At 56.5% G+C, this 20,280-nt stretch overlaps 2 protein-coding genes across 2 annotated transcripts in view; one reads left to right on the top strand and one right to left on the bottom strand.

Moving 5' to 3' along the window:
• Positions 1-9,688: 9,688 nt before the first annotated feature.
• NTN5 (netrin 5) lies at positions 9,689-16,390 on the bottom strand. The gene is made up of 6 exons (XM_046680953.1): positions 15,760-16,390; positions 12,686-12,874; positions 12,251-12,400; positions 11,695-11,748; positions 11,398-11,478; positions 9,689-10,053 (listed from the first exon to the last, which is right to left on the bottom strand). The coding sequence occupies exons 1-6, from the start codon at positions 16,388-16,390 to the stop codon at positions 9,689-9,691; spliced, it is 1,470 nt and encodes a 489-aa protein (XP_046536909.1).
• LOC124250347 (galactoside alpha-(1,2)-fucosyltransferase 2-like) overlaps positions 16,389-20,280 on the top strand; it is a 4,481-nt gene continuing 589 nt past the window's right edge. The window contains exons 1-2 of the mRNA XM_046682149.1: positions 16,389-16,459; positions 18,088-18,202. Coding sequence (XP_046538105.1) covers positions 16,389-16,459; positions 18,088-18,202 — 186 coding nt within the window. The remainder of the gene's footprint in view (positions 16,460-18,087; positions 18,203-20,280) is intronic.

The raw sequence follows: 20,280 nt of genomic DNA, 5'->3' as shown, positions 1-20,280 counted from the left end.
CTGCCGCCCCCGCCCAATGCTGCGCTCGGGTCTCAGCCAGGGGCTGCCTTAACGCGGCCCGGGGATCCCCTGGGAGAGTGGGGTGCGGTGAAGGCCGCTGGCCAGGAGGGGGAGGCAGAGACCTGGAGAGGGAGAGAGAGAGGCGGGAGGAGGAGCCGGGAGGGCCGAGGCAGAGAGCCGAAGGTGAGGTCGGAGAACTGCGGAGGCTTGGGGAGGGAGCCTGAGCTGGATACAGAGAGAGATGGCGGTGAGAGACAGCAGGCTAGAGATGCGAGGGTGGGTGGCCGGGCAGGAGGGCCAGGGAGACGGAGACCCACACACACACATTGAATGAAAGACAGACAGAAAGTGATACACATGCAGAAGAGACAGAGAGGGAAAAAGAGATAGAGAAGGAGAGAGAGACAGATAGAGAAACAGATGGAGAGATGCACAGAGAGACAGACGCAGACACACACACACAGAGATCCAAGCAGAGAGACCCAGAGACAGGGAGAGACTCATGTAGCAGGTTACAGAAGAAACCTGCCAGGCAGGAGGTGGATGGGGAGAGACAGAAACAGAAAAAGAGATTCAAAGAGAGAGAAAGACACAGCAAACGCTAATGAGGGACAGAGAGACATAGGAACACCCTGAGAGCTAGGGCCAGGGAAAGCAGGAGACAGGGAGAGGGGCAGGCACACATGCACCGTTATAAATAGAGACACTCAGGCAGAGCAAGAGAAATCAACAGAACAGATGGACAGAGACAGAGAGACCCAGACAGAGGGAGAGAGACCCAGAAACGGACCGACTGACGTAAAGAGAGAGACTAAAGGGGAGTCAGACAGACAGAGAACTAGAAATGGACAATGACCTAAGAGAGAGAGACACACACACACACAGAAAACAGGAGAAAGAAAGGTGTGTTGGGGCCGGCCCGGTGGCACAGCGGTTAAGTGCAAACGTTCCGCTTCAGCGGCCCTAGGGTTCGCTGGTTCAGATCCTGGGTGCAGACATGGCACCGCTTGGCAAAAGCCATGCTGTGGTAGGTATCCCACATATAAAGTAGAGGAAGATGGGCACGGATGTTAGCTCAGGGCCAGTCTTCCTCAGCAAAAAGAGGAGGATTGGTGGCAGCAGTGAGCTCAGGGCTAATCTTCCTCAAAAAAAAAAAAAAAAGAAGAAGAAGTGAATCACTACTCAAAGAAACTAGGCTCCTCCTCTTGAAGGGAAGGGTATCAAAGAGTTTGTGAGCTTATTTTAAAGCCAGCACAGGTGGGAAGAGGAGGAGAGAGACAGAGCAATGGAGAGAGACAGACTCTTAAAGGCCCATGAGGCTTAGAGGTCAGTGAGAAATTCAGAAACGCCCAAATGTGGAGAGAGAGAGAGAGAAGGGGAGACACTTGAAGACAGAGGAAGCTATGGAGACGGAGAAAAGAGGCAAGACGAAAAAAACGCAGCAGAAATAAAAATAATAATGGTGAGAGTTATAATAATAACAGCCAGCACATAAAGAACCTACAGCTTACCAGACAAAGTTCTGAGCACTGTCTGTGAACTCACTTGTAATCATCTTGGCCACCCTGTGAAGTAGACGCTGTGATGACCCCTTTTTACAGGCGAGGAAACCAAGTCTCCGAGGTCGCAGGTGACTTGCCCAGAGTTACATAGTTGGGAAATTGCGGGGCAGGAGAGAAAAGCAAAGAAAAGAGGGATGGAGAAAATATGATAGAGATTCACGTCTAGAGAAATGGGGAAAATGGCAAGAAAATTCAGGCAGAAAGACCCAGTTCTGATGGAGAAATAAATCAGTAAGAAATGGCAGCCGCCCTGACCGAGAGTTTCCTAGGTCTGGGGGCTGTGCCGCACACTCTGTGGGTTTCATTTCAACTCTCAATGCTGCCCCATGAGGTGGGGTTTAGTATTGGCCCCACTGTACAGATGGAACACTGAGGCTCAGGGAGGGAAGTGACTCCCTCAAGATGTAGTGGGTTGGGGCCAGTCCGGTGGCGTTGTGGTTAAGTTCACGTGCTCCGCTTGGGTGGCCCGGGGTTCGCAGGTTCGGATCCCGGGCACGTACCTAGCACCGCTCTTCCAGCCATGCTGTGGTGGCGTCGCACACAGAATAACTAGAAGGATGTACAACTAGTATATACAACTATGTACTGGGGCTTTGGGAAGAAAAGAAAGAAAAAGGACCAAATCCAAGGACAAGTGTCCTTATAAGAGAAAGGCAGAGGGAGATTCAAGATAGAGGAGATGGTGACGCGAAGACAGAGGCAGAGACTGGAGCGGTGCCACAAGCTAAGGAACGCCAGGAGCCCCCGGAAGTTGAAAGAGGCAGGCAAGGCTCCTCCCCCGGAGCCCTCGCAGGGACTGTGGCCCTGCTGACACCTTGATTTCGGACTTCCGGCCTCCAGAGCTGCGAGAAAATAAATTTCCGTTGTTTTAAGCCACACAGTTCATGGTAAGTGTTTACAGCAGCTGATCCCAGGGGTGGGGGGAAAGAATGAGAGAAGTGTGGAACTTGTCAGAGGCAGAGACAGTGAAGAAACCAGAGACACACAGAGGGAGGGGCAGGCAAACTGATACCGCAGGAAGAGCAGGCTTTACCTACAATTCAGCTCTCCTCCTCCAGGAAGCCCTCCGTGGCTCCCAGGCTGGGTCAGTGCCTCCTGTGGACATTCCCAGTGCCCTGGGCTAGCTCCGTTAGAGCACAGATCGCATTAGGAGAGGGACTGTGTCCCTGCGTGTGCTCCCTTGAGGGCCCAGGCCTGACCCATCTCTGGGTCCCCAGCACCACCTGGCACCAGCACACACGTGTCCTCAGGAGAGAATCAGGCACGATTGAATGAGACCATGCTCCTGCTGTCTCTCCCTAGAGATTCTGGCCCCCTCCCGTCTGCCTAGGAGACACTTGGATTTCCTGCAAGGCCCAGGAGACACCTCATCTCCTCCAGGAAGTCTTCCCTGACCCCCCGGGCTGGGCCCCATGCTGCCTCCCTTCCTTAACATCATGTCTGCTGTGGCTGTACTGAGGTCTCTCCCCTCCCCCATCCTCCCAAACTGGGGGCCCCTCCAAGGCAAGTCCCGGGACCGACTCAGGTCTTGGTTCCACCGTTTCCCACGGAGACCTCAAGAGAGTATGTTGAATGAATGAATGAATAAGTGAATGGATGAAGTAAAAATATAGGGACTGTGGCATTCAGAAATGAGTAAGGAAAAATTTGTTCGCATAGGAGTTAAAAGGAAGGCTTCCTGGTGTGGGTGATATTTTCCTGACTCTTCCTGTCCCGATAACCCCGGCTCTGGCTTAGAACTCATCTTCTCCTGCCGGGGTCCTCCCCGTACCCCCACTTCGGTCTCCCTCCCCCTCCCATGTACCCACAAAGACTCCAGAGAGTTGACCCTGCCTCTCTGTAGGCACAGCCATCCCATAGCTCCCCGGCGCACTTGGACAAAGTCCTCGCCCACCCCTCAGCCTTTCTTATTATGACCAACTCCTTCCTCTGTCTTCAAGACCAACCTCAGGTGTCACTTCCTCTGAGAGAGGTTTCCTGACCTCCAGGCCGGGTTAAAGGGGCTCTCCCAATGAACTGAGCCACTTCAATAATTGTCCAAATCACTGTTTCTCACACAAGGCTGCCCCTGCCCCTCTCCTGCTCATAGACCTCCCATGGCTCCCCAGTGCCCCTGGGGAAAAAAACCCCACGCCTTCAGCCTGGCCTTAGAGGCCCCACATGCCCTGGTTGCCACCATCTCCAGCCTCATCTCTCTTCTCTTACCACACCAGGCCCTCTGGCCTTCAGATCTTTGCACAAACGGTTGCCTGTAAGTGGGGTTCTCTTTCCCCCTTCTCTGCTGGACAAATTCCTAGTCCAACGCCTATGGGCTTCAAGAGTCTGCTCTTCTGGGAAGCCGTGAGCAATGCGGAGGTGGACAGGGGCCTCCTCTGAGCTCTGGAAGCCACCTGTGCTGCCTCCACGGTCGCACACAGGCATGCTGGGCTCGGTGCCCGGAGGCAGAGGGAATGGCCAGGCGGGAGGTGGGTCCCAGATGTGGATTTCACGCCTGTTAGTCTCGGGGGCTGGGAACAAAGTTAGGGTCATAAGAAACATATGGGGCTTGCCCCGCTCCTCACTTTCATCTCCCACTTCCCCGGCCCCTGGGTGGGACGCAGCAGGGCTGGGACTCCCCAGGCCTGGGTGGTTCCCACAGTCCCTGCTGCCCCCCACCCCCACCCCTCTCTCCCTGCTCTCAGCTCCCACTCGCTCGGGGAGCCCAGCAAACTCGTGATCTGGTTCTTGCCTTCTGGGCTCTCCTCCACTGGGGCAATGTGGCCACCCGGCATTTAAATAAGAGCAGCAACAAACTCAGATGGCTCTTACTCTGCCAGGCGCTCTTCTAAGCCCATTACATACAGATGTTAATTCATTTAATCCTCATCGCATGCCCTGTGGGTTACTTGCTATCATTAACATTATCCCCATTTGGCAAATGAGAAAACTGAGGGACAGAGAGGGATCTGAACCCAAACAGTCTGGCTGCAGAGTCCATGCTCATCATGAAAATGGTCCCTGGAGCAGTCCCGTCCCATAGAACTTTCTGCAATGTTGGAGATGTTCTGTATCTGCTCCGTTCAATATGGTAGCCACCAACCCCTTGAAAGGTGGCTGATGTGACTGAGCAACTGAACTTTAAATTTTATTTCATTGTAATTTATTTAAATTTAAATGGCCCAGTGTGGCTAGTGCCTACTGTATTGGACAGCTCAGCTCTAGAGAACTAAGCTTGCATGCCAGCTCCTTGCTGTGTGACAGGTGCAAACACGCCTCGCCTCTCTGAGCATAGTTCTTCACTTAAGAAAGGGTAAAGAATTCTGGCCAAACTCAAACACATCCTGAGTCTGAATCCCTCTGCTGTCACCTCAAGTCGGAGTCCCCCTGGGGGCCTCAATTTCTTCACCCATATAATGGGGATAATAATAGGATCCGCCCATTTATTCAACAAACGTTTATTGAGTGCCTATTATGTCCTAGGGGCTGGGGTTACAGCATGAACAAAACAGATAGAAATCCAAGGTCAGGGCAGCAGAAGGTGGGATGGATAGTCACTCCAGACCACGGCCACTTCCAATTTCAGCCTCTTTTCCCGGAAATGCCTGAAGGCTGCTCTTCCTAGCAACTCATGATGTCATGGAATAGTCTGAGTTCTGATTGGCTGAGGACTTGGCATCAAGCCGCGTGGGCTAATTTTCCCAAATATCCTTTCTTTTTTCTTTCCTTAATATCAAAACACCTCGTTTAGCTGGATCCAAGACAGCCCAGCATCAAAGACTGTATTTCCACCCTCTCTTGAAGCTAGGTGTGGTCATATCACTGAATTCCGGCCAATGAGATAAGAACAGAGGGATTGTGTAGCAGCTTTTGGAAAACATCCCTACAAGTCAGCTGCGTGGGCCTTTTGGCCTTTTCTCTTTGCTTCCTCCATCCTGCTGCATGGATATAGATAACGATGACTGGAGCGCTAGCTGCCATTTTGGACCATGAGGACAAGGATCATCCTAAGAATGGTAGAGAGGAAGCTAGAAGGTTCCCATGGCTTGATTGTCTCCAGACCTCTTTTATGCAAGAGAGAAATATGCTTCTATCTTGTTTAAGCCACTGCTATTTGGGGTTTACTGTGACTCCTCACAATACAGATGCTTGAGGGACCACTCCAGGTTCAGTTGAGCTACAAGGTAGACCATTCATTGATCAGTCCTTCAACAAGTATTTATTGAGCATATACTATTTGTCATGTACTTTCCTAGATGCAGGGGACACAGCCAGGAACAACTCAAATCCTCGCTCCCATGGAGCTCACGTTCTCGTGGAAGACGCGGAAACAGTAAACAAAAAGACAAATATTTAATATGTCAGGTGGTGATAAGTGCTAAGAAGAAAAATCAGGACAAAGGAATGAGGATGATTTTTTTTTTGGAATCACAGAATCTGCCCAAAACCAGTGTTTAATTTTAATGCACCACTATATTTACCCAAGCCAAATGTAATGTCTCTGTCGTCTTTCTAAATAACTTAGCTTGAAATGCTCTTTAAGATTCTCAGATTAAAAGCAAGAAGAATTATTATCCTAAAGTTGATGAAGTCTCCCTGATTTTCTTTTTTAAAAAAATTTCCCTTTATTATAGAAACTAAGAAGAAAAAGAAATTATGCACACCATTTCATGGAAATATCTACTTATCACTTTGTGCTTTTCCAATGGCACTGTGTCTGCTTGTTACTTGGAGAAAAAGAATATTATTACACAAGGGTGTGAGATATATATATATATATATATTTTTTAATTTATATCCTCAATTACAGAAAGATTCGAAGGAGCTGCTACTTAATTAGGATCATCAGGGAAGTTCCCTCTGATGCTGTGAAATTTGAGCAGAGCCACGTGGTGGAAAATTCTAGTGCTCACCCATATCCCATTGTGGTAGGCAGAATAATGGCCCCCAAAGATGTCGACACTCTAATTCTTGGAACCAGTGAATATGTTACCTTACATGGCAAAAGGGACTTTGCAGACGTGATTAAGGTTAAGGACCTTAAGATGGGAAGATTATTCTGCATTATCTGGGTAAGCCCCATCTAATCACACAGGTCTTTATTTTATTTTATTTTTTAGTGAGGAAGATTGGCCCTTGAGCTAACCTCCATTGCCAATCTTCCTCTTTTTTTTTTTTTTTTTTGACTAAGGAAGATTAGCCCTGAGTTAACATCTGTGCCCATCTTCCTTATTTTGCATGTGGAATGCCACTACTGCATGGCTTGATGAGCAGTGCATATGTCCACACCTGGGATCTGAATCTGCAAACCCCAGGCCACTGAAGTGGAGCGCACGATTTTAACCAGTACACCACCAGGCCAGCCCCCACATGGGTCTTTAAAAGCGGAGAACATTTCCCAGCTGTGAGGAGAAAAATACGTGAGGGCAGGAGAAATCTGAAGTGTGGAAAAGACTCGACCTGCCATTGTTTGCTTTGAAGCTGGAGGAAGGGGCCGTGGCCCAAGGAACACGGGTGGGCTCCAGAAGCTGGGAATGAAAAGGAGACATTCTCCTCTAGAGTTTCCAGAAGGAATGCAGCCTTGTTGACACCTCGATTTTACCAGTAAAACCCGTGTCGGGCTTTTGACCTATAGAACAGCGAGATAATAAATTTGCATTGTTTCAGCTGCTGAGTTTGTGATAATTTGTTGTGGTAGCAATAGAAAATCAACACACTGGTTCCTCTCTCTTTTCAGACACATAAGGGAATTCTTCTTCCTCACCTTCAGGCAATTGGGTGGACCCACGTAAGCAATGTTGACCAATGAGCTGTGAGTGGAAGGGCCAGAGTTGTTCCTGGACCAAAGCATTTATTTCTTGTGTGGGACCATTCATTGCTCTCTCTCTCCTTGCCACATTGATTAAGGATGCCCTGGGGGCTGGCCCGGTGGCACAGTGGTTAAGTTTGCATGTTCTGCTTCTTGGCAGCCTGGGGTTGGTCGGTTCAGATCCCAGGTGTGGCAAAAGCCATGCTGTGGTAAGCGTCCCAGTATAAAGTGGAGGAAGATGGGCATGGATGTTAGCTCAGGGCCCATCTTTCTCAGCAAAAAGAGGAGGATTGGTAGCAGTTAGCTCAGGGCTAATCTTCCTCAAAAAAAAAAAAAGTATGCCCTGGGTTGCAGTTGGTGCAGTGATAAAATGGTGGATACCTCTCAGCCCAGACTCTTGAATGACTATGTGGAAAAGCACCCCTTCCTGACTTGCATGGGACATGTACCTGAACAAGAAATCAACTTTCATTGTGTCAAGCCAACAGAGCTAGCCTAACCTGACTACTGAAATGGAAGGTCTCGATGTACAAATACAGGAACTAGTTTGCTGTTATAGGAGGAGGTGTGTCCCAGGAAGAGGGAACTGCAAGTGCAAAGGCCCTGAGACAGAGTGTGCTTGGTTTTTAAAGGAACAAGAAGGTCGGTGTGGCTGCAGAAGTGTGAATGAAGGGGGGTTGTAGGAGGTGAGATGTTATGTGGTGGGGGTAGATCATAAGGGCCTTGTAGAGTAGGACAAGAACTTTGGATTTTACCCTGAGGGAGATGGGAAGCTATTCAAAAGCTCGGAGCACAGTAGTCACATGATCCGATTTAGGTTTTAAAGCTATCATCCTGACTTCTATGTGAAGAAGACTCTAAGGGGGTTGCGGGGAGACCAGTGTGGAGACTACTGTAATAATCCAAGGTGGCAGCAGTGGGAATGGTAAAAAATGGTTGAATTATGATCACATTTAGTAGCTGGAGTATACAGGATTTGCTGATGCACAGGATTTGAAGGTGGAGTGGTGGGGTGAATGGCCAATTGAATTGGCTTCAAGAGAGGATGAAAAGTGCAAAAATAAGGAATACAGCGTTTTGATGGAACAGAGAATTTTTCTTAGAAAATCTCTTCAAGACTCCTAATTCTTGCTTCCAAGATGCCCCCACCCTGGGCCCAGCTCCAGGTCAAAGGCAAGTTTCCCCAGTTATAGGATATTATTGGCAGCTCGGGGTCAAACAGTCACCTCCTGGAGGCTATTTCCTGCCTTTTCCAGTCTCATCAGGAGCGTACCCAAAACGTTTGCTGGGGGGCTGCATTCTCTCTGCCTAGTACCCTATGACGTCATGGCCCATCCTGACTTCCCATTGGCTGAGCTGCCCACTTTTCTCTCAGGAAAGAACAGCGTTGCTGTCTAGGCCCAAATGGACCTTAAGTCATCTCTCTGCTCCTGAGACCCCCTCAGAGAACTCCCCCAGTGACTCTCCTACAAAGGTCACTCAAACTTGAAATTGCGTTGTTGACTGTGGGTGCAGGGGGCAGAGGTCAGGGCGGCAAGGAAAGTCCTGCTTCTTGCCTTCTAAGCCCCACCCCTCTGGCTTGGAGGTACCCACCTATTGGGTGGGGATAGAATTCTGCTTAGCACCAAGTGATGTCATACTACTCTGTGGTTCCCAATTGGCTGTTCTCTCAGGAAAGGCTTTAGGGGGCGCTTCAAGACCAGATAAACCTGTCAGAACCCTCTTCAGATATTCCCTCAAAGTCCCTTTATTCCTTTCTCAGAGAACATCCTGGAGCCCATCAGGAACAGAAAGTTCCTCAATGCGGAACTTTCTGGAAATCTGGCACCTCTGTCCTTTCCTTGGACGTATTTCCCGCCTTTTCTAGCCACCCTCCCCTCCCACTGGCTTTTGGCCAATCATCGGGGAACACAAATCTGACTAGCACCCAGTGACGTCAGACCAGCTCTTTCATTGGATTGGCTGTTCTGGCACGGAGCGTAGGCATATTTTGGCTCCCTAGATTTACTCGGGGCCTTCTTTATCGGCCCCTCAGAGACCCTCTCAGCACAGAGCAGAGGGTTTGTAGGCGAAATTGTCCAAGATTTAAAACTTTATTGAGGGGACCAGCTGCATAGGTCACAGGCCAAACGTCCCAAGCACAGACCAAAGGCCGTGCTCGCAGTTTGCCCCTCGGGTTAAGCGACCCTCGTGCCTGCACGGCGCTGGCGCGCGCGCAGTGACGTCACGGGCTCCGCGGCGTCTGATTGGCTCGCTAAGGGACGCACCATCGAGGCTGAAGGCTTCCCTCACCGTCGCTGCCAAGTTCCTTGTTGGGGCTCGAGGCCGCCCACTTGGGGCGCTAGTGCTCGGGCCCGGGGCTCGGGGTCGGAGGTCGGAGGCCGCGGCAGCCCCCGGCGTGCTCCTCTTGCTGCAGCCGCCGCAGCGGCCGGGCCCAGCGCGGCCTCCACGGCAGCGCGAGGCCGTGGCGGTCGAGGACGAGGCGCGCGGGGTCGGGGCCGCCGGCCGCGCTGCCCAGCAGCAGGTAGTCGACGCCGGGCCGCAGGCGCAGGCAGCCGCAAGTCAGGTCGGCGCCGGGCACCCAGGCGTCCTGGTCGCCGCGGCGCACGGGCCGCGCCCGCTGCTTGTACACGGCCAGCACGCGCACCGCCAGCCGCCGCCACGCCGGGCCCGCCCCGTCGGACGCCAGCACCTGCGCGCGGAGAACTGCGGGGAGGGGAAATGTCAGGCCTGGGCGGGGGGTTGCGGGGTGGCCCCCAGGGTCCCTGGAGTCAGTCTTGGTGGGGAGGGGCCTGGGATCCGGGGGAGGGGGCTTCCGGGATCGTGTCGGGAAGGAGACCTTGAACCTTTGAGGGGAGAGGTCTGGGGATCTGGCCTTGTGTCGTGAGGGGTGGAGCCTGCTGGAGAAGACGTGGTCAAGGCAAGGAGGGCGAGGATTATGGAGCGTGAGGCGGGGTTCCAGAATTGTGATTAGGAAGGGTGGGGCTACTCCAGAGGAGAGGAGGCCAGACAGGGCGAAGTACCTAGGAGCCTGGGATATGCCAGGTGGGGGACTTTGGGGGTCACAGTAGGAGCAGCGGATGCAGTAATTAAAGGTGTGGGGAGCTAGGGGGACTCTACAGTGGGTGGGGCTGGAAACAAGCAGAAGAGGCAGGTCCCGGGTCTGTAATGCAACGGGGTCAGAAGGTATCAGGAGCGGAGCCTTTGGAAAGGGAGGTATTGCTGGGGGAGGGGCTCTGGGATAAATTTAGGGCCTAGAAGGAGGTCTGTCCCTGGAACCTGATGGTTGAGGTCATACTAGTGGTGATTCAGAGAAATGTACTTTCCGAGGGGGTGAGATGAGACGTGTTGGGGGCAGGACTCTGGCTAGCAAGCTGGGTCTGTGGGGCAGAAGATCTCGTGGGAGGTGGGGGGAGAAGGCTGCACCTTCCAAGTCTGAGGATGCTCATGGCCAAATGAGGATCCTCAGCGAGGCGAGGTCTGGGCTCCTCTACCATGGAGGGAAGTGAGGGGTTGGTATAGACTCATGGGCTGGGCTGAACTCCCAAGTGTCTAAGGGAGCTGAGTTTCCTGAGGTCCTAGGCCCTGGGGTCATGGGGCTGGTGTAGACTGATGAGTTAGAGAATTGTGGGGTCAGTCTCTGTGGGAGTGGGGCTAAGGCTCAGATATCTGGGACCCCAAAGGGAGGCTGGGAGGGTCTGAGGTAGCAGAACAGGGCAAGGACCCATTCTCTTCAACCAGCTCCCCTCTCATCTCCAGGAGGCCACCTCCTTCCCTCAGGGATGTTGGGCTGAAGGAGATGGTGAAACTCTGCCAGGCCAAGAACACGAGGGAAGAGAAGACATAGGAAGGTAGTGAATACTCCCCTCTCCACTGCCCCTTCCCCCAACTCGTTTTCTATCCCATTAGGTCCTGGATCAGGAAGGGCCCTTAAAGAGTTCAGCATCCCTTCCCATTTCAGATCAGAACACTGAGGGTCTGAGAAGGTGGCCTGGAGGCAGTCATCAAACACCTGTGCAGCGGCCGGCCCTCTTTCTCCCCAGCACTCACCGTAGTCCTGCTGGCAGTACCTCCGAAGGTTCATGTGTACCCTGGTGTCCGAGATATTGCAGTAGTTTTGACACTGAGGGTCTGGGGAGGGTCAGGCTGTCTGCAGTGGGCTCCCAAGGCCTGGACCACAGCATTCTGCCCCTGCCCGTCCCCGCATTCCCTCCTGATGGATGGCTGGGGTGCCCAAACCCTTTGGTCGCGGCTCCATGGGCCAGCACTGTATCCCCACCTGGGGGCCCAATCAGCCCATCCCCGATCCCTCTTGCTGCCGGAGATCTCCACGCCAGCCTGTCTTACCAGAGCTATAAGCACCAGGGGTCGTAGAAAGGGTGGTAGTTGCCTCTGGGATTCCTATGAGAGAGCAAAGGAGAAAGTCAGCCGTAGTCTCCCCAGCCCTAGAGGAACCCAGGCATTCCAGATACCAGCTGTCTATTCCCTTAAGAGGGCAAGCATCCTCCTCCCTCAGAACCTGGGGTCCTGGTCCCCAGCCTCTCCTCCCTCAGACCCAGGAGTCCAGGCCCCAGCCCCTCCTCCCTCAGACCCAGGAGTCCAGGCCCCCAGCCCCTCCTCCCTCAGACCCAGGAGTCTGGGTCCCCAGCCCCTCCTCCCTCAGCCCTCCTTCCTCAGACCCTCCTCCCTCAGACCCAGGAGTCCGGGCTCCCAGCCTCTTCCTCCCCAAGACTGAGGAGCCTGGAATTTGAGTCCCCACCTGCCCAAGGACCCAGAGTCCAGCCTCCAGCTTCTAGCTCCCATCTCCCAGGGACCCAGCTCTCCCCACCTTTGCCCACTGGAGATCTGGGCTGTCTCCATCCCGCCCCACTTAGGACTAGTGGCCCTGCCCCTCAGGACTCACGCTGGCAGGGCATCCTGGGGGAGCGGCTCTGCTGGTAGCCAGGACCACAGCGGTTGCACGTCAGGCCGGTGACCCCTAATTTGCAGGAGCACTGCCCGCTGGTCTGGTTGCAGGTGCCACCTGTTGCGCCAATAGGGTGGCACTGGCAGGCTACATGAGGAGAGGAGCTGGGGATCTGGGGTGTCTGAACCCCAGAGGCTCCCTCCCAATTCCCCAGCCCCTCCTCCCCCAGACCCAGGGGTCCAGGCCCCAGCCCCTCCTCCCTCAGACCCAGGAGTCTAGGCCCCCAGCCCCTCCTCCCTCAGATCCAGGGGTCCAGGCCCCAGCCCCTCCTCCCTCAGCCCCAGGGGTCCAGGCCCCAGCCCCTCCTCCCTCAGCCCCAGGAGTCCCGTGCTGCCTCCTTTCCTCCTAGGCTGAGCTGTAGCCTCCACTCACCCCTGCAGGCCTTGCGGCTGGTGATGGGCTGGCTGGGATCCCTCCAGAACCCCGGCTGGCAGTAGTGGCAGTGCCGCCCGGCTGTGTGGTGGCGGCACCGCTCGCAAACACCCCCACTCCGGCCCCCCGACAGCCTGAACAGCTCAGAGTTGAACCTGCACCGTCGGGCGTGCTGGTTGCAGGAGCAGGCTAGAAGCAAGATGGAGCAGGGGCATGTCAGTCCCGGGCTTTCTGTTCCCTGTCCCCAGCTTTTTCCCCACCGCCCTATGGAAAGGAAATACAGCGTGGGTACAACATAAAGAGACTGCCTGCAGGTCCCTGGGAAGCCTGGGTCCCAGAACCTCTTCATTGTGTTCTTTAAAATGGGTGCAGTGGACCGGAGCTGGGTAAACCCGAGGGGACCAATGGACCTCCTGAATATGTGTGTGAAACCACGGGCCTTAAAGACAAGTGACGGCTCCAGGCGTGGGCCGTGGAGTCAGACCCCTGTGTGCACGCATCCCACCGCCTCCCTTGGGCATGTGGCTTCTCCTTTCTGCAGCTCAGCTTCCCTTGTTGTCAAATGGCATTTAGAGTGTCTGCTTCATGAGGTTTAAATGAAATCATGTGGATATAAAGCCCCTAACCCAGGGCCTGACGCAGAGCATGTTCCTGCCGTTTAGAGCTCCCCTGTGCCAGCTGCCGAGTGGCGGGTTTCATCCTCCCAGCCGCTCTGTGAGGCCCGTTCTATCATCATCCCCATCTTACAGAAACGAACACTGAGGCACAGAGAGTTGAAGTCAACTGCCCAAGGTAACACAGCGAAGGAGTGGTCAGAGGCAGTGTTGGAACCCTTCTGGCTGCAGAGTCCGTGCTCTCAGCCCCCACGCTCCAGCGCCTCTCACCCGGCTCACATGAGGCCTCCTGAGCATGTACGTGTTCCTGGGGAGCAGTGATCAGGTTTTCTCAGGCAGTGGCTTTCAAAGCTTCCTCCTTATCGCAATTACCGGGGAAATGTTTCAAAAGATCAACGGATTCCAGCGCCAGCCCAGGCCTTCTCTGGGGCCCAGGGCTCTGTGTTTCCGGCAAGCATCCCAGAGTAGGATGCTGATGCAGGGGTTCGTGGACCGCTCTTTGGAGAGATCTGAGGAGTTTCTGACTCCAAGAAGTTTGCAAGGCCTGGACTGGCAGGTCTGGAGGGCCCCGAGGTAGTGGGGACATCAGGGAGCCGAGACAGTCGTGTGTTCTTGGTGAGTGACTCCCCCTCTCTCAGCCTGGGTTTCCTCCACCCAGTGGGGCTCTCAGTCCCTCTCTCCAGGGGTTTTTGGGCCTTAGAGGGGGCATTGCTCTTCAGATTCTCAGTGGGTGGAGTCTGTGACCTGAGTGACCACTTCACCTCACTTCCCTCTGGAAAACTCGGATCAGGGGACGGGTCCAGATGCCCATGCGTGTGAAGCCTGCGGCCCCGCCACGGGTGTTAGTCTCAGCCTGTCTGCACAGACCCTTCTCCACCACCGCGTTGTCTGTCTCTTACCCAGGTTCAGAGGGCAGCGCCCAGTGCAGCCCCGGGGGATGTGATCCTCAGAGCGACTGCCTCCCTGACTCCCAGTCCCTGTCCAGGCCCAGCAGGAACCCCGCCCCACCACCAGGCCACGTGAGTCTCCCCTCCCTCACTCCCCTTTGGGGGCATCAGATCTGGCTGGTGGGAATGGATCGAGGGAACAGATGCCCTGAGGTGGCGGGGACAGAGGGCCAGGGAGGACGGGGCCTCCTGGGAAGTTCCCAGTGGGGATGAGGACAGAGTGGGGAGCCGAGGACAGTGGGATGATCTGTGAGTCCACCTGATGTTGCAGGAGGAAAGAGATGGGGAGGGGCGCAGACAAAGGACGTGGGAGGTGGAGAGAGGGAGGCCCAGGGAAGTCGAGTGTGTGTGTGTGTGTGTGTGTCTCTTGGTGGAGAGCAGTGCCCTCCCAGGGCCTGGTGACACACTCAGACCCTCTGGAAGGGCTACAGGCTGTCTCTGAGGAGGGGCTGCTGGAGGGAGGGGGAAGGGCCTAGACTCTGGAAGCCTGGTGGAGGGGAGAGTCGTTGAGCGGGCTTGGGGAGGGCTGGTCCAGCCAAGTGGGTGGCGCAGCTTGCAGGAAGGAGTCCAGTCCCAGCGCTGCCCCCTGCTGGCAGTGAGGCTTTGGGCAAGTGCCGCATCCCCTTAGGACTCCCCTTCCTCATGTGGGGAGTGGGAACGCTGGCAGAGGCTCCAGAAGCTCTTCCTTCGTGCCAGGTACCTTGTTTATTCTAAGGACTTTCTATATATTCACTCAATTGTCACTACAGCCTGTAAAGGAAATGCTGTTACTGTTCCCACTTTACTGATGAGGAAATAGAGGCACAGAGAGGTTAAGCCACTTGCCCGAGGTCACACAGCCAGTAAGCAAGTTGCTGGGACTGGAGCCCAGGCAGTTTGTCTGTCATGGCAGGCTGTCGTGGCCATGCTCCTGTCTGTTGCCCTAGACCACCTAGTGTGACAGCACCTCATGAGAACTTGGCAGGGACAAACCAAGACCCCAGAACTTGGCTTCCTGAGTCCCGATTCTGGCCCTGCCACTTATTGGCTGTGTGTCGTTGTGCAAGGGACTTCCCAACCCTAGCCTCAGTCTCTTCATCTGTGAAATGGGCCTGATGACAATACCTGCCTGGCACATAGTAGGTGACCGATAAATATGTATTTAATGAATAAATACATCCCGCATGTGGTTGATTTGATGAGTCAGGAACGGTCCAGCCGCCCTTTTCCCCTAAAACCTCTCCTTAAATATCACCTGAGCACCCGCAATGAGCCAGGCCCTGGGCTGGGTGCTCACATAGCATCATCATGGTGGAGAGACTGGCCCCCTAGGGGGCAGTGGGCAGCTGGAGGTCTGGAGGTGGAGGGGGGAGGTGACGAGGGGAGCCAGGCTGGAGCACAGTCGGGGGTGGGGGAGCAAGGAGCAAGCCGCTCTGGGGAGGGAGGAGGAGGGAAGGGCAGGGGAGCAGCTGCTGGGGAGTCACGGGGCTGGGTGGTTGGTGGGGGAGGGTGGCAGAGCGGGCCCAGGACTCACGCAGGCAAGGGTGGGGGTGCCAGGGCGTGGCGGGCCGCCAGGGCCAGTCGCGGTGGGATGGGCGGCAGCTCTCGCACCCCGGCCCGGTGGTGTGGTGGCGGCAGCGGCAGCGGGGGGGCCTGGCGCGGGCGGCACAGCGGGCTGCGTGGCCATGGCACTGGCAGCGGCCTCTCACTCCAGCTGCCGCCAGCCCTGCCCGGCCCCCGAACTCCATGCGGAGGTGACTGGCCACTACACTGGACTTAGGGCCCGGTGGGGCACGGAAGGTCACCTTCTCAGGGCCCCCCAAGGCCCCAGGCCAGGCGGGTCTGTGCCACAGCGATCTCCAGGGACCTCCCGTGGCCCAGGAGGCAGAGAGGACCAGAGCTGGGGGTCCTGGGGTGCAGAAGCGCAAGCTGATAGATGTCAGGAGGAAGGGGCCACCCAGGGCCAGGGTCAGGCTGCCATTACAGGTGGCCCGGGGGCCAGGGTCTGCCCCCGGGGAGAGGGCACAGGCCTGGGGACAGGAGGCCGCCATGCCAGCCAGCTGAGTCACTGGCGGGAGGCAGAAGCGGGGCCGGCCCCCTGGATGGTAGCATGGGTCCGCGGTGGCCTGGCTCAGGAAGAGCAAGAGGGCAAAGGTCACAGGCATGGTCCCAGCGGAGGCAGTACCTGCAGAGGAGAGGAGTGGCCGGGCTGAGGGCCTCCAGCCGCCCTCATGGTCAGCCTCCACCCTCCAGGCCAGGCTCCCTGAGGAACCCCAGCATTCCACCTCCAGCCCTGCTCAAGCCCCCTCCCCGGCTGCTTCTAAGCGAGGAAAATAGTTCCATCTGGGGAGAATTACTGTTTACATAACCCACAGGGGAAAGAACGCAAGCAAAATCGAGAATTTTGCCTGAACTAATCCTCAGCTTAACACCCCAGAACTATCTGTCAGTGTCGGGGGGTGGGAGGGGGCAGATGGGGAAACCGAGAGAGAGGGCACCAGGCGGGGGCAGGGCTGGGCAGGGGAGGGGGATGTCGAGACAGAGACTCGGAGACAAAGAAATAGAGAGAGGGATGGAGGCACAGACAGCAAAGACAGAGGGAGAGGAGACACAGGCCTCTGGGAGAGGCCAGGCGCAGAGAAGGAGAGAGGACAGGAAACCCAGACGGAGAGCGCCCGGCACCCAGAGTCCACAGGGAATGGGGGGACTGGGTGCCAGGGAGCCCGGGGGGCCGGGACAGACAGACAGGCAGGCAGGCGGGTGGGCTCAGAGACACCTGGGAGCAGGAGGAGAGCAGACAGCCCAGCAGGCCTGGGCCTGGCCAGGCAGGAGGGCGGGAGGGGAGGGAAGCAGAGGGGAAGCCCCGTGCCGGCGGGGATCAGAAGTGGGAGGCCAGGCCCCAGCCCGCGGGGATCAGAGCGAGGCCCTTTCCCACGTGGGGCCCTAACTGTGTTCTCCACACCCAGGGCACGGAGGGGGATTATCGCCAAACAACCAGCCTCCCTGCCACCCACCCCAGCCTCCCCCGCCCTTAACCCTTTCCCACCCAAGTGCAAAGCCCCGAGAACCGTGCTGAGGAGCAGGACGGATGCCTGGGGGCTGGAACCTGGAGGGCTCTGGTGCTGGGAAGTGGGGGCAGAAGCCCCGTGGGGTGGGGACAGCAGATGCCCAGGTTCCCCTTAGGGCTCCGGGTGGAGGACCGTGTGCTTGGATCTCTGAGGATTCTAATAATCTCAGCTCCCCGCCTGTTGGCCACGGCCTCAGGGTCTGGGATCAGAGCCCCCACATTTGCCACCCGCCCTGAGGTCCCCAGAGCAGATTGGGGAACAGTTGTTGGGGGTGGCTGGTGCTGAAGGAGGAGAGAAGCCGGCAGGGCAGGGCCAGATGCCAGGGCGTCTGTGGGGTCAGAAGTCCAGACGCCTGGGATTGCAGGAGCTAGGAAGGACTTGGTGCTGAAGTGCCCCCCACTTTCTCCTTCCAGGGCTGGCAGCATCTAAGGAGGAACTCGCTCAGATCTGGGGGCCTTGGAGCCTTTCTGAGCCCCACTGCCCACGCCCCACTGCCCAGGCCCCTGGCTCTGAATCTGGACCTGGGCTTGCGGCCTGGCTGGGAGTCTGTAAGGCTCCTGGGGGTGCGGGTGGGCTCACATCCTCCCCTAGCCTGATACCACTGCCCCTGTGTCCCCACCACGATGGCCCTGTGCAGACCGCCTACTCCTGTCCCAGGTGCCGGGCATCACCCTCCGCCCCTCCCGAGGAGCCTGGCGCCATTTTGTGCTCTTGCGGGCGGGCATTTGCCCCAGCCCTGGGCCCCAGCCTTGTTAAGGACCTCGTCCCCATCTGCCACCTCTCCTTTTGCCTAGGTGGTTCAGGAGGTCTCGCTTTCTGGCCCTAAGCACCTTGGGCAACCAGGCTGTGAGTCCCCCAGTGTTCCCGGGGGATCCCAAAGTCAGCCTCAGCCTGCTGGGGAACCCATATGTACGGCCCCCAGCTCCTACCCTTCTGGGAACCGCAGCCCACCCCCAGCCCCCTTTAAGGAGCAGAGTCTAGCTGTACTCACACCAGACCCATAGTCAGGCCCCCGTGCCTGCTTGGTGTGGGGGTCCATCTGGGACCCAGGCTCCTTTTCCCTGGCTTTTTTGCATGCACCCCGCCCTTCGCCCCTGACATTGGCCAAACCTGGGCCCAGAAGAGAGCGTCCTCTGCAGTTAGTTCCTTGCGTGCTCGTCCCTTCCGCAGGAGCTTGGCGCCCGTGTGGGCTCTCGGGAGTGAGCGCCGAGTGGCTGTTCTCAGGCCCCAGGCTAGTGGGGGTTCTGGGCGGGAGCTCAGAGCAGAGCCCGCAGAATCCAACACCACCACCGCTCCCCCCCCCCCCCCCAATCCCCTCGCCAACGGCAGCCACGCTCTCCCCGCAGGGACCCCTGCCAGCCATGCCACCCAGGACTCTGTGGGACCTGAGAGCCACCGCCCCTGGGGAACCCACAGCCCGACAGCCCCGAGCAGGCTGGCCCAGGAGGCTCAAGGCAGGTAGGACGAGACAGCAGCCAGATGGGCTTCCGGGGTGTGGGGTCCCACTCCACTCACCCCCCTGCCCCACCCATTCCCGAAGGGCGGGCGCAGCTCAGCCCCACCACGTGGTGGCTGCGGTTGGGAAGTGGCTGACCTGCCCGGTGGGCGGCAGTCAGGGCCGCTCACACTGAGGTGGGTCGTTGGCCTCTGGCTGCATGACCCCAAGCCGGCCCCTCCTCCGCTCCGGAACCCTCTGTCAGCTGTGCTTTAACCGAGCGTTAAGGTCAGTTGCTTTTAAGCCCTAAAGATCGGGGCTTTTGGAAGGATCAGACTAGCCACCGGGAAACCCAAAGACTTGGGCTGTTTTCTAAGATGGGGGGGGAAGGAGCTGGAGAAGACGAGAGTGCCTCAGACCTCAGTGGTTCTAGCGGCTGGAGGCTGGAGGGAGAAAGCGGGGAACCCGAGGGGGACAGAGGTCTAAGCCAGCCTTCCCCACAGCCAATTTCCTGCAAGGTCTCAACGCCTCAGTCATGAAATTTTCATGCAAGTGTTGCTGTCAGCTCTGTTACATACCTGAATGGTTTCCACTAGAAAAATAATGTTTCCGGTCACTTCCTGCCGAGAAAAGCAAGGGCCTCGGGAGGATGGGGCAAGACATTTGCTGCTGTGGCCTTGAGTGGGCCCCCCTACTGTGATTGTGGCACAGCATGGGCCCGATCCTGCCGGGGACCTGGGGACCCACTGCCTGGAGCCTGCCTGGGGGCGGGAGGGCTCAGCCAGGGCAATCGTGATTCTGGTCCCGACGGCCCTTAGGCGCCTCGGTCAGGAGGCCAGCCCCACGGGAGCCAGGACAAAGACGTGGGATTTGAAAGTCAGCTGTGAGAAGTTAACTGCAAGGGAAAGGGATTGGGGGCGGAGACACCCCCAAATCAGAAGGGGGCATATCGGATCTAGGGCCGGCGGAGAGTGACAGGGTGACGTGGTGCTGTGTTTACGGCACGAACTCAGCAAGTACCCGCCGAGCTCCGGCTGTGTGTCAGACACTCCTCTGGATACGCCGCATGAGCGCACACAGAAAGCCCGGCCTGGTCAGGCTCATGCTCTTAGAGAGTGCCACAAAAAGGGACTGAGTGGTTACGGGCTTTGGAGCCAAAGCAAGAAGGGAAGTGGATGTGGGGGACGGGGTCAAGAGGGGACAGTGGGGCTGTGACTTGAAAGAGGTGAGGGCAGGCCACGCAGGCACTGGGGCAGGAGCCACCCAGGCGAAGATGTCAAAGGCTAGTTTGGCCACCCCAGAAAGTTCAGGAAGAGGTTTAGGTCTCACTTTATTTGCCTCCCCACCCGGCAACAAGAAGTTTCTGAAGCTAATGTTACTTTTGTTCTTAGCCTGAGCCCCCAGAGGCCATTAGACCCCTGCAGGTGGATAGAGGGGGGAGGGGCAGAGGGAGGAGCAGCCAGAGCAGAGCGGAACCAGTCCACCAAGTTGGGAAGGAGACTTTGTGTGTGTGTGGGGGTTCCTCAAGTATTGGGCACCTTCACCCTCGCAG

Source organism: Equus quagga, chromosome 13 (genome assembly GCF_021613505.1).
Source record: "Equus quagga isolate Etosha38 chromosome 13, UCLA_HA_Equagga_1.0, whole genome shotgun sequence".
Lineage (NCBI taxonomy): Eukaryota > Metazoa > Chordata > Mammalia > Perissodactyla > Equidae > Equus > Equus quagga.
This window is presented reverse-complemented; position numbering and strand designations above follow the sequence as displayed.